Source organism: Fukomys damarensis, unplaced genomic scaffold (genome assembly GCF_012274545.1).
Source record: "Fukomys damarensis isolate Sample0158 unplaced genomic scaffold, DMR_v1.0_HiC HiC_scaffold_29, whole genome shotgun sequence".
NCBI lineage: Eukaryota > Metazoa > Chordata > Mammalia > Rodentia > Bathyergidae > Fukomys > Fukomys damarensis.
Window position 1 is genome coordinate 18268703 of NW_022900941.1, and position 11706 is coordinate 18280408.

Sequence of the window (11706 nt, forward strand, 5' to 3'; positions counted from 1 at the left end):
ATGTGGTAATACGCTTGATCTACAGTGTGTGAAGCTGGAATTGATTCATGATACAATGCTAGGCTCAAGGGAATTAGGATTAAGGGTATGAGTGCTACTCACCCTGCCTTAAGTAGTCTGAATAAGATAAAATGGGCAGGGTGACAGCTGCTAAACTCTCTTGCTACCTTTGCTGCCTTGTGTGCACACACATTGTTTCTGTTCTGCATTACTTGCTTGCCATCCCAGCCTCAGAACCAGCCGATTATGGATTGAAGCCACTATGAACTGTAAACCAAATAAACCCATTCCCTTCTAACTTTTGGCTCTGGGTATTTTCTCTCAGCAACATGAGGAGGACTGTTGAGTTGAGACCAGCCTAGTAAGTAAGCATAGTAAGTTCAAGGCCAGACTGAAATACAAGCAAGATTGTGTCTCACAAAATTTAAAAAAATGAGTAAATAAAAATAAAACTGAAGAAACTGGCCATGTGGTGCATGTTTCTAATCCCAATACTCTGGGAGGCTGAGGCAGAAGGATCATCAATTTGAATTCCTTCCATCTGGGGAACTTAATGAGACCCTGTTTCAAAATTTAAAAAGGCTGGGGATGTAACTCAGTGTAAAGACCTTGGGTTCATTACAGTACCACAAAACAAACAAGAGTCCAAGGGCTAAAGGTGTAGGGAAAGTGGGAAGGGTAGTGGAAAGGTAATAAGGGAAAGAAATAGGAGAAAATGAAAAAAATGGAAATAAAGTGTTTGTAAATGGGGAGGGAAGGAGGGGGTGAAGGGAGGGCAGGGACAAGGGGAAATAATGAGAACCAAGACCTGTCATGTAAAGGTACAAGATCCCAGTAATGAATGTAACTGTACTGCGTACCCAAAATATACCAATAAACAAAAACAAAAAACAAAAGAGCCCCAAACAACAACTGAATAATTAAATCTCAGCTAAACACTGTTTTAAATACATACTTTATGAGCACTTAATTTTGTGGGGATTTTCTCAAGCTTTGCCATTTTATTAAGACTCACCCTTAGGCCTGGGATGTAGGTCAATGGCAGAGTGCTTCCCTAGCAAGAGACGACCTTAGGTTTGATCTCCAGCACTAAATAGTAATAAAAATAGACTCACTCGTGGGTTGGTTGGTGCAACATAACAGGCAAGAAAGACCAGCCTGTACGAAAGATCCCTAACACCAAGGGCTCGGAGTCCTCGAATGCCTTCTGTCTCATATCCATCAACACCACTGACACGGGAATTCGTTTCTGCACGTGCTCCTGAAAGATTAAGTGATATAACATGTAGTTAAATCCAGATTTCTTTTAAGCTTTGAAAAATTTTAGAACAGCATCTTTTGTAGAAAAATCTAGTTTTTATTCTCATAATAATTTCTTGCTTATCTGCTGATTGCTAGCTCAAAAGAAGACAAAACAATTTTAGATATCCTGCAGTTCAGGTAACTAATTTGTTAAATTAGAGCCAGAAGTTACCAACCTGGTGTACTAAGCTTAGAGACATCAGGCACAACAATCAGTGTTCCTGTAAAGTCACACTTGTCACCAGCTTGAGCTGACTCCACAGCTTCAGCCCTCAAGATTACTTCTAAACTGCGGGGAATACTTCCTCGGGGAAGCTCAGCTTGAGTTTCTTGAATACGAACCTGTAACAAAGACAAAGCCAAGTTTGAGAAGACATCCATCCTTTCTAGGTGCCATTCAATCTAAATTAAATGTCACAAATAGTGGCATGTTCTGAAATACTTTATTCTCTGCAGATTTTTCCTTTTTGGTACTGGTAATTGAACTTAGGACCTTGCACTTGCCATGCAGGCACTGTGCCACTGAGCTAAATCCCCAGACCCTTGTTTCTTTTTGAGACAGGTCTTTGCTATATAGTTTAGGTTGGCCTTAAACTCCTGGCAATCCTCCTGCCTCAGTCTCCTGAGAGCTAAGATTACAGACATGTGCTGCCAACTCCCAGCCCCTTGTAGATTCATCAAAAAATTCTCTACCCTGGGCTGGGGATTTGGCTGAGTGGTTCTGCCACCTGCTTCACAAGCACAAGAATCCAAGTTAGATCCCCGGTACAAACAAAACAATAAAAATAAAAAACCTCTACCCTAAAATTTAGCCAAATAGTTCATTTGGTAACACATTATAGCTATTAAAACTTCACCGTTAGCCTGACACGTGACTGTAATCCCAGTACTCAAAGAGACTAAAGGAGGAGGATTTTGAGTTTGAGGCCAGGCTGGCCTACATAGTGAGAGACTATCTCAAAAAACCTAAAAGCAATAAGTAAGTAAATAAATAAATAAAGTGCTTGTATCTTCATTAAAAAATATTTTTCCTCTTTAAAATGACTATATAAGGTACCTGTTGTGTTCCATCTTTCCCTAAACTTTTCAAAGACGTGGTATGAAAAAAGTTGCAACATATTTTTATACCACTAGCTCAACCTACAAATTGTTTTTTTTTTTTTTTTTTGGTACCAGGAATTGAACTTAGGTCCTTCTGCTTGCGAGGCAGGCAACAGAACCACTGAGCTAAATTCCTGGCCCTCAACCTACCAACTGTTAATAATACTTACAGATATGTACTTATTTGAAAGTTATAAACATACCTAAATATTTTCATTCATCTCTAAGAATAAAGATAATTTCTTAGATAACCATATGACCTTTATCATAACCCAGAGAATTAAATGATTATTTAATTTCAGTTATATAATCCTTCATCTAATCCATCTTCAAATGTCCTGAACTGTCAAAAAATGATCACAGCTATGATTCCGCCCTAACCCTTCAGCTTAGATTCACACTTTGTATTTGATTGTTACATTTTTTAAAACTATAAAACCCATGGCATGTGCACCACAGCAAGCTGATTATATCACTGAAAGCTCTACAAGGCCTGCTATCACAGCTATAAAGCATCTTATTCAAAGCTGTTGATAGAACATGTGCTTCTTATAAACTATCAGGTTAGTATAAGACCAAGAAAAAGGCTAAAAACTAAATTTAACTTTATTTTACTGATAACTCTTCTCTCTTTTTTGAGCTCCAACCCCTCCCTCCCTTCTTTGCATATCCACAGGCTTGCTGTGATTTGAGAGTTTCCCTTCATTCTTACACTTATCATCTGTCCTCTCTTACCCAGGTAAATACAACTGCTCACTTGTCTGTTAAATATTATACCACTTTAAAGCTTCTTTTCAAAGACAAAACACCAAAAACCCATACCTCCCCACTACACCCTAAAATATATTCACATGCTTACGAAGTCAGACCTGAACTTCTAGGCCTAAGATTTAACAAAGTACTTTTAAGGTCTCCTATCAAATCATCTTTCAGATCTTCTTCAACCTGACTGTTACTTTAATCATGTTTCCATGCCACCCTGTCCTATTACCTTCGTATCACCAATTTGGTTTTTACACAAGGTGATTCTTCGAAATTTTAATTTTATATAGTTCATAATAAAAACTGAAATTGAAGTTTAGAACAATTATATATTGACAAAGTTTAGAGCTTACATTTGTAGTCACTTTGCTAATGTTAAAAAAAAAATCAAGTTTAACATCTAAATAAACTACAGCAAAGGCCTAGAACTGCATTATTAGCACAGGCTGAAATTTTACTGATGTTCAAAAAAATCAAGTTTAATATCTAAATAAAACATGACAAGGGCATAGGAGTGCATAATCAACACAGGCTGAAACAGAAGTAAACAAATACCTTTTGAAAATCAACAAATTTTGACTTATTTGTATCCAGCAAGAATCTCCTCCTATTGGCGCAAACTGGATTTCGGCAGATATTTGGCTGTGTGTATTTGAACTGCTGCTCTACGTCCTTGATTACTGTCTGACAGTCCAAGCACAGGAAAGTTCCGCTCACCAGTTCTGGGTGTACTGGGTGAGTCCGCACTACCTGCCCACTGATGCGAGTGAGCAAACCAATCCTGGATGATGTGAGCTCTCGAATCCTATTTAAAGACAAGCATTTGATTATTAAGTATGCATTTCTCAACTTCTTAGTTTGGAAAAATTTAATATTTCTGTGTTAAAGAGGATATTCGTGTTAAATTATCTTACACATTACAAATTATTCCATGAACTCTTCCTACAATAATGATTTAGTCAACATGTACATTCTTAAATTATATATGAATTCTGAAAACATACAAATGAATACATTTAAAACTAAAGACCCCAAAGAATAAAAGAGAAAATGCATGACTAGTCATTTCTATTAAGGAGTTATGGACATTATAAAGTACTGTGCTGAGAAACTCAGATTTGTGTGGCAAAAACAACAAAGCCAAAGGAACTGCATTACTCCATTCTTTTTTTTTTTTAAACAGGATCTCACTCCATAGTGATCCTGCTGCCTCAGCCTCCCGAGCACTGGGGTTACAGGCATCAGGCATGCACCAGGCGTGCCTGGTTACTCCATTCTTGTTTTACATTCAAATAACATTTTTTGCTTACCTACAGTTTCTTTTAAAATAAGTCACTTTCATAAGTCTCTATGGAAAAAATTCTATACTGAAAAAGTTCAGAAACACTTTCTTTACTTCATTTACCCATTTTATATAAAACAATTTGGTAATTATATGGAATAATTTTGGCAGTTTAAATTTTCAAAGATTTAATTTCTTCTAATAATTTTATCCTTTAATTTTTTTGGGGGGGGTACCAGGAATCAAACTGGGGTCCTTGTGCTTCCAAGGCAGGTGACAGAACCACTGAGCTAAATCCCCCCCATATCCTTTAAGTAATTTAAATGCCCTAAGATCCATACATTTCTGCAATTATTCTTTTCACAATACTAATTTCCCCTTAAATCTCTGTGAAATGTGTCAAGCTTAAGCTTCACTTAACTTCCACCCTATATCCAACCAAACTTTCTAGGTAACTGGGTGTAACTGTTCAAAAAACTAAACTTCTACCAAATGTGTATGCAAAACACTACCTTTTTCTCCTCCTGTTTGTTTTAACTTTGTGGTGCTGGGGATCAAACCCAGGATTTTCCGAGAAGGTATTCCTATGTAAATCCCCAGTCCCTTTTTGGCATTTTACTCTATCAATTTGTACTATTTTTATAATTCTTGTTACCACCAATAATGATAAATTTACAGCAATAAATCTACTTTCTGTATGATTTAGGTAGAAAATCTGAACCCTAAAAAAGACTTTACAGAAGAGAAAAACTGAGGGCAAGCAAGGTAAAAGTGATCTGTATGACATCAACCACCACCTAAAAGCAGATCTAGTCAACTTTCCGAGCTTCCTGATTACCAGCTAGGACAGAAGGTACCTACACTATTGGTAGATTCTTTCTTACTTGTGTCTAGAAGGTAGGTCTTGGAATGCAACATAAAAATCCTTAGCAAGAGGGATCTCTTTGCGGTCTCTGACAAAGGTCTTCAAGGCCCGACACAGGTAAGGGTAGACTCTGAAAAAAACAAACAGAAAACATCAACTGATTCTTATAATCCTACTAAGGATTCCTCTTTTCAGGCCTGCCAACAGTTAAGACCCAGAAATTAGCAGCACAGTACACTTCTAGTACCTAGCTCGAGCCCCTATTTAAGAGCCTCTTTTAATCCTCTCCTACACCAAAGATATAAGGGTATACTTGAACATCATCTTTAATCATTTAGTACTCATACTTCAGCATACTAAGGCCTAACTGACTTCTACATGAACAATCATCTTGTCTGCATGTCGGTTTATGCTCAACACCATAAGCATCCTCAGAGCTGTTTACAATCTATAAAATAGCCCATTAAAAAAAATTTTTTTTATCATACTGGAAATTGAACGAACCTAGAGCCTTTAAACTGAGCTGCAACTCCAGTCCTTTTTGAGACAGGGCCTCGGTAAACTGTTAAACTGCCCAGGCTGGATTCACACTTGTAATCCTCCTGCCTTAGCCTTCCAAGTGCTGTCAGCATGTTCCACTGCACCCAACTTGGTTTTATTTTTGACTCACAAAGACCAGACAAGGACAGGGAAGCAATTTGTGTACTAATGTTAAGAGGTAACTGCCAGACTCTATTTAACTAGTTAAAATGAAGAGCATGTGTCCCTTAAGTTTTTAATGGCTACGACAGCTTAGTTTGTTTTTCCCTACATGCTTTCACTAGAGACTGCTGTTTATCTTTCCAGTCATTTTTGATGGTGAGCTACAAGTACAGAAATTGGTTTTTTGAGATAAGATCTCACTATATAGTTCAAGATGGCCTCAAACTCATGGTGATCCTCCAGCCTCAACATCCTAAGTCCTGAGATTATAGGCACATGCCATCACACCTGGTGAACAGAGAAACTGAGATCAGCCTCTAATTTTTCAAACCACCAGGGCTGTGCCTTCTAATACCTGGGTTTTAATTCCTGTTTTACAACGATCTATGATGCTTACTTTAAGTGTATAAGTGATTACATGTTTCCACTTATTTAATCCAAATGCAGAGAAACATCTGTAAATAAAGATGTTTCTTATACACAATTAAAAACAAAACGAAAGCCTAAGTTATTAAACGTACCCACTCACAGTATTTCTATCCCCCAAATAACCACTAAGCTATTGAATTGCTTTCAAGAAATTTTATATACAGAAAAATGTCATATTATTAAGTAAAAAGGGGCAGGATGCCCATCTACAGTATGACTCAACTTATACACACACAAAAATAACAAAATGCAACAAGACCCTTTCAACTCTGTACCTGCAGACTTAGGAGGCTCCACAATTTTTTGCTAATTAATGGTGGGTAGCCATGAATGGTGGGATTACAAGTGTACAGATGATTTGATTCTACTTTTCTCTATTTTCTAAAATATATATATTGTCGTTGTAATCAAGAAAAATGTAAACTTTAAAGGAACAGATAAAAAAATGCCACTGCTATTAGGATATCCCCTAAGCCAGGCGTGGTACATGCCCATAGTCCCAGTCATTCAGGAGGTAGAGATAGGAGGATCGTGTGAGCCCAAGGAATCCAAGACCAAGACCAGCCTGGGTAACACAACAATGTCAATATAAACAAACATCACTGGTGTATTAGCAAGCCTACTCAAACACTGTTTTAAAACATATATTTCCATGGGGAAAGAATCAAACAAATGGCACAGCAACGGTACTAAACACCCGACAAATTGTGAGTTTCCCTCTTGGGAAAACTATATATAGAAAGCAAAAGCTTTCGATATTTGCGTGTAAAGCAAAATCAGTCCCACAAAGGCCTAGGTTAAATTTGGAGCAGTAGTGAAAGGACAACGCACTATATCACTAGGCTTCTCTTTGGACAGAAACTATCACAGCTGCCCTTCAACCTCTAAGTGAACACTTTCAGTCCAAGAACAGGTACTCCCAGGCTCCACTCCTAATCAAAGCAAAGAAAATTAACATTCATACCTATAGAACTCTTCTTGAATGGTGGTGGAAAGTTGCTGGTTATATTGTTCCAGGTCTGCAAAACTCACAACTAATGTGTTTCTCTCAGGACGAATTAGCTCCTCTGCTAAGTGCAAGTACTTGATTTCACCATCGCTGCTCTGAAACCTGTAGATACATTAAAGTCAGGTTAAATTGTGGAATTAGGATTCTTCTGTCCCTTCTCTACTGCTCTGCTCCTAATAACACAGTTTACAACAGTGTTTGGTCCAAGGCAATTCTCTCCTCTGGGGCTGCTGGATTTCAGGACCAAGTTTCCAGAATAAGGCTGCCAAACTCCAAGTGATCATACAGATGGCACCGATGACAAATGTGCTAGACTCCTTTCATCAGGATCCACCAGAATGACCTTATAAAGATAGTTCATACTTCCTAAACTACAACATGACTTCTTTTTCAGGCCCATTAGATTAGCTCTCCGGAGAAGGACTCAGACTGTGGTCTCAGGTAAATGGAAACTATGCTCCTTCTCCCCTAACTGCAGTTAGGGGTATCTCTTCAGAGGGGGATGTCATAAACAGCTAAATTAGGCAGAAATGTTGTAGGCAGTCAGGGCTGGGCCCTACAGGAAGTCAATGCAGAGGATGAGAATACATCAAGGCTGTGGTTGGAGATGTACCTGAAGATTAAAGTCACAATGGCCACATTTGCACATTTCCCTAAGGGATGAAGTTTGAGATTATTGGTACCATTCTTTTGGGATTCCCCCTATAGAAAGATAGACCATATAGACCTATAGGGAGTGGGCCATCCTCTCCTACTCACTAAGACTAAGAAGACTCGGGCCAAGACTACAGATTATCAAAGTTAATAAATTATCCACATACTACCCAAGCAACTACACCTGTAATCTTATTAGTTGATTAGTTTTGCCTACATTGTACTTTGCTCTATAAAAGTTCTTGAGAAAAGAGGGCTCCTTGGCAACCCATTCGGGACCCATTTTGTCTTTCAGAAGCTCTTCTTACTCCACATTTCTATTCTCTATCCTTATTCCCCAATAAATTTTTCTACTCTAAATAAATAAATAGCAGAATTAGGCAGTGAAAATAAGAATCTGGCGCCGGGAATTTAGCTCCGTGGTTTTGGCACCTGCCCTGCAAGGTCAAGGACCCCAGTTCAATTCCTGGTAACACACACACACACACACACACACACACACACACACGAATCAATCTGGATGCCTCATAATTCAGTATATTGCTAAGGTTAAAGATTATCAGCTGTATGAGTCAGGCCCATGTTTATTAGTTCTGTAACCTGGGGCAAGTTATTCTCTAAATGAAAGAGGAAAAGTAGGAGGAAGAGGAAGAAGAGGCGGAAGAAGATCTGATTAAGACATCTTAACTCATAAGACGCAGCTCAGTGGGGCTGGGGATGTAGCTCAGTGGTTCTGCCACCTGCCTTGAAGATGCAAGGACCCGAGTTCGATCCCACGAACCAAAAACAAAAATAAAACAAGATGTAGCTCAGTGCCCCAGATTCAGTCCCAGGATGGTAAAAATAATCAGGAAATTCAAGTTAAAATTCAAAGACTCAATTTTCACAGGGAATCTGAAAACTGACAAGACGATTTTCAAATTTAAGCAGAATACCTAGGCACAGTTATGCATCTCTGTAAAACCAGATATTCAGGAGGCTGAGGCAGGAGTATTCAAAGTTCGAGACTAGCACAGACAACTTAGCAAGACCTTGCCTCAAAAAAATTTTAGGAAGTTATGGGGATATAGCTCATCACTCCCTGAAGATGGGGCAGAGGGAGAGGGAGATAGAAGGACTGGGGAAGCACACATCACCAGCACAGGGGAGGAAAAAAAAAAGCACCACAGAAATAGGTGTGTTGCTGCTCAAGACCTCAGGAAAATTGAATGCACAAACACAAACTTGTCATTTTTTTTAAAAGGATAAGCAGACTACCATACCCACTTATTTTTTTTCTTTAAACATGACATGCAAATTAACTTTGAGGCAAAATCAATTCCTCCTACAAATACAGAATGTTGTGATTCTTCTAAATATTTATTAAATGGTATCTATGAGCAAAGCACTATGCCAGAGGTAACTGAAGCTGAAAATGACATTGTTCCTGTCCAAGGGCAGATACTCAGTAAAAAGACATGTAAACAATTAAAAGGGGAAAATACTATTATTCCCACTAGAAATGTTCTAATGTGAAGCCAGGATTAGTGATACAAGCCTCTAATCTTGGCACTCAGGAGCCTGAGGTAGGGGACAACAAATTCAAGTCCAGATTCTCAAAAAAGTAAATGAAACATAAATTAATTTTATAAGGTGTTTATAAGAACACCTAGCAAAGATTCGTGTGTATCAAAGACGTCATCGACATTCAGCCTTTAAAGACTCTTAAAAGTTAAATTTAAAGAAAAGCAAGTTGTGAAAGACTGGCTACATGTTTGCAAGCATACAACAAAGTCAAAGATATGGAAGGAGAATGGATGATAACTCACTGGAAAATGAAACTGACTTCACTCCACAAGCAGTAGCAAACCAAAGTTGGTTTTGTGAAGGATGACTTTTTAAAAACAAAGCACAGGTACAACTTATCTTGTGGACATGACATGTAATGCGTAGGCGAGGCTGAGAATGGGAGCACACACCAGATGAAGGGGCTGACAGGTAGGCAGGAAACAGTAGGCACCGTAAGAGGAGGATAAGAAGCAAGAGTTTGGTGCTCGCCCTCTGAAAGGTTTATAAGGATTTACAAACGTGCCAGTCTTTAGTTGGACTTTCAAGGATGAACAGCTGTCAGTTAAAAAAATGTTCCCAAAAGCAGTGAAACAAAGTATGGTTTTAAATATAGCAAAATTTAAGACAGGCGCATTATTCAAGCAGCCAGAAGTGGAAGCAACCTAACTGTACACATTTAGGAATGGATAAGCAAAACATAGTATAGAACATCTGTACAATGTAATTTATTCGGCCTTAAAAAGAAAGGAAATTTTGGCACAAGTTACAACATACTATACTGAGCAATATAAGCCAGACACAAAAAGGCCAATGTTTATTATGAGGGACCCAGAATAATCAAATGCATGGTGACAGGATAGAGGGCAGGTTGTGCAAGCAGGGAAGTTAGTTACTGCTTAGCAGGGTAGTTTGTGTGGGAAGGTGAAAAGTTTTGGACACTGATGGTGATGGTTGTACAAGGTGAATGCATTTAATGCCACTTTCATTATATACTAAAAGCTGATTAAAATAGCTGGATGCAGTGTCCAAGGCTTTTAATCCCAGCTACTCAAGAGATTGAGGCAAGAAAGTAAGTTAGAGCCCAAAGAGGGCTACCTGGAGACTCTGTCTTTAAAAAAATAAATAAATAAAGACTTGGGATGTTGCCCAGTGAGAAGGCCTTGGGTTCAATCCCCAGCGCCACATAATAAATAAGTAAAATGAAAAGGGCTGGGGATATAACAATGTTAAGTTTCTGGGTTCAAAAAAGTTACAAATAGTAAATTCTGAGTTATGTACATATTCAGCCAGGCACAGTGACACACACCTATAATACCAGCGGTCACTCTGGAAGAATGAAGCAGGAGAACCTCAAATTCCAGCCCAGCCTTGACAATTTAATGACTAGCGAGATTCTATCTCAAAAAAACAAAACAAAACAAACAAAAACAACACCCAGAGTTGAGGATGTAGCTCATTTTACCCAGTGATGTCAAAAATAATTTTTCATGACACTTTTTTACTTACACTTCGCGTAGCCTATGCTGAGGGTGTGGATTTTCGTAGAAAGTACATTTTGACCCTAGGAGGCAACTAAAGACAAAGAGGCAGGGAACTAGAAAAGCTCAAAAACCGGTCTTTCAGCAATTTTAAGCAGGACTGAGCTCACCCCATCTGAGCAGCTACCACACCACAAGGCTGACCCCAGAACTTCAGCAACACGGGATCCAAGAGCGGCCTGGGCCCGCGGCACCAGCAACAGGCTCTCCCCGTGGGGTCCGACGGGGCTCTGCCATGATTCGGTGCCGGCTCGGCTTCCCATCGACCTCAGTGAGCCTGGCTGAACGCCGCTGGGCCCAAAGGATCAGGACGCTTGTCCTCACCCAGCCTCAGTTTCCCCAGGGTCACCAGGGTCACCCGGGCCACGCAAACACCAGCGCCACAAGTGGCAAGCTCGAAAGGCACACGAGTCCAGCGAAGGCTTTCACTCCGAGCCAGGCCCCGCCCCACACTTCCCGCCGCGGGCGAAGCCCTTCCCGGGCTCGGGCCGGGGCTCAGGAGCTGGACTCGGGC

At 39.4% G+C, this 11706-nt stretch overlaps 1 protein-coding gene across 1 annotated transcript in view; it reads right to left on the bottom strand.

Moving 5' to 3' along the window:
• Positions 1-11458, bottom strand: part of Mcm6 (minichromosome maintenance complex component 6) — a 42304-nt gene extending 30846 nt beyond the window's left edge. The window contains exons 1-6 of the mRNA XM_010606150.2: positions 11303-11458; positions 7408-7554; positions 5332-5442; positions 3721-3970; positions 1479-1644; positions 1116-1261 (exon numbers count right to left, since the gene is read on the bottom strand). Coding sequence (XP_010604452.1) covers positions 1116-1261; positions 1479-1644; positions 3721-3970; positions 5332-5442; positions 7408-7554; positions 11303-11307 — 825 coding nt within the window. The 5' untranslated portion in view covers positions 11308-11458. The remainder of the gene's footprint in view (positions 1-1115; positions 1262-1478; positions 1645-3720; positions 3971-5331; positions 5443-7407; positions 7555-11302) is intronic.
• Positions 11459-11706: the final 248 nt, after the last annotated feature.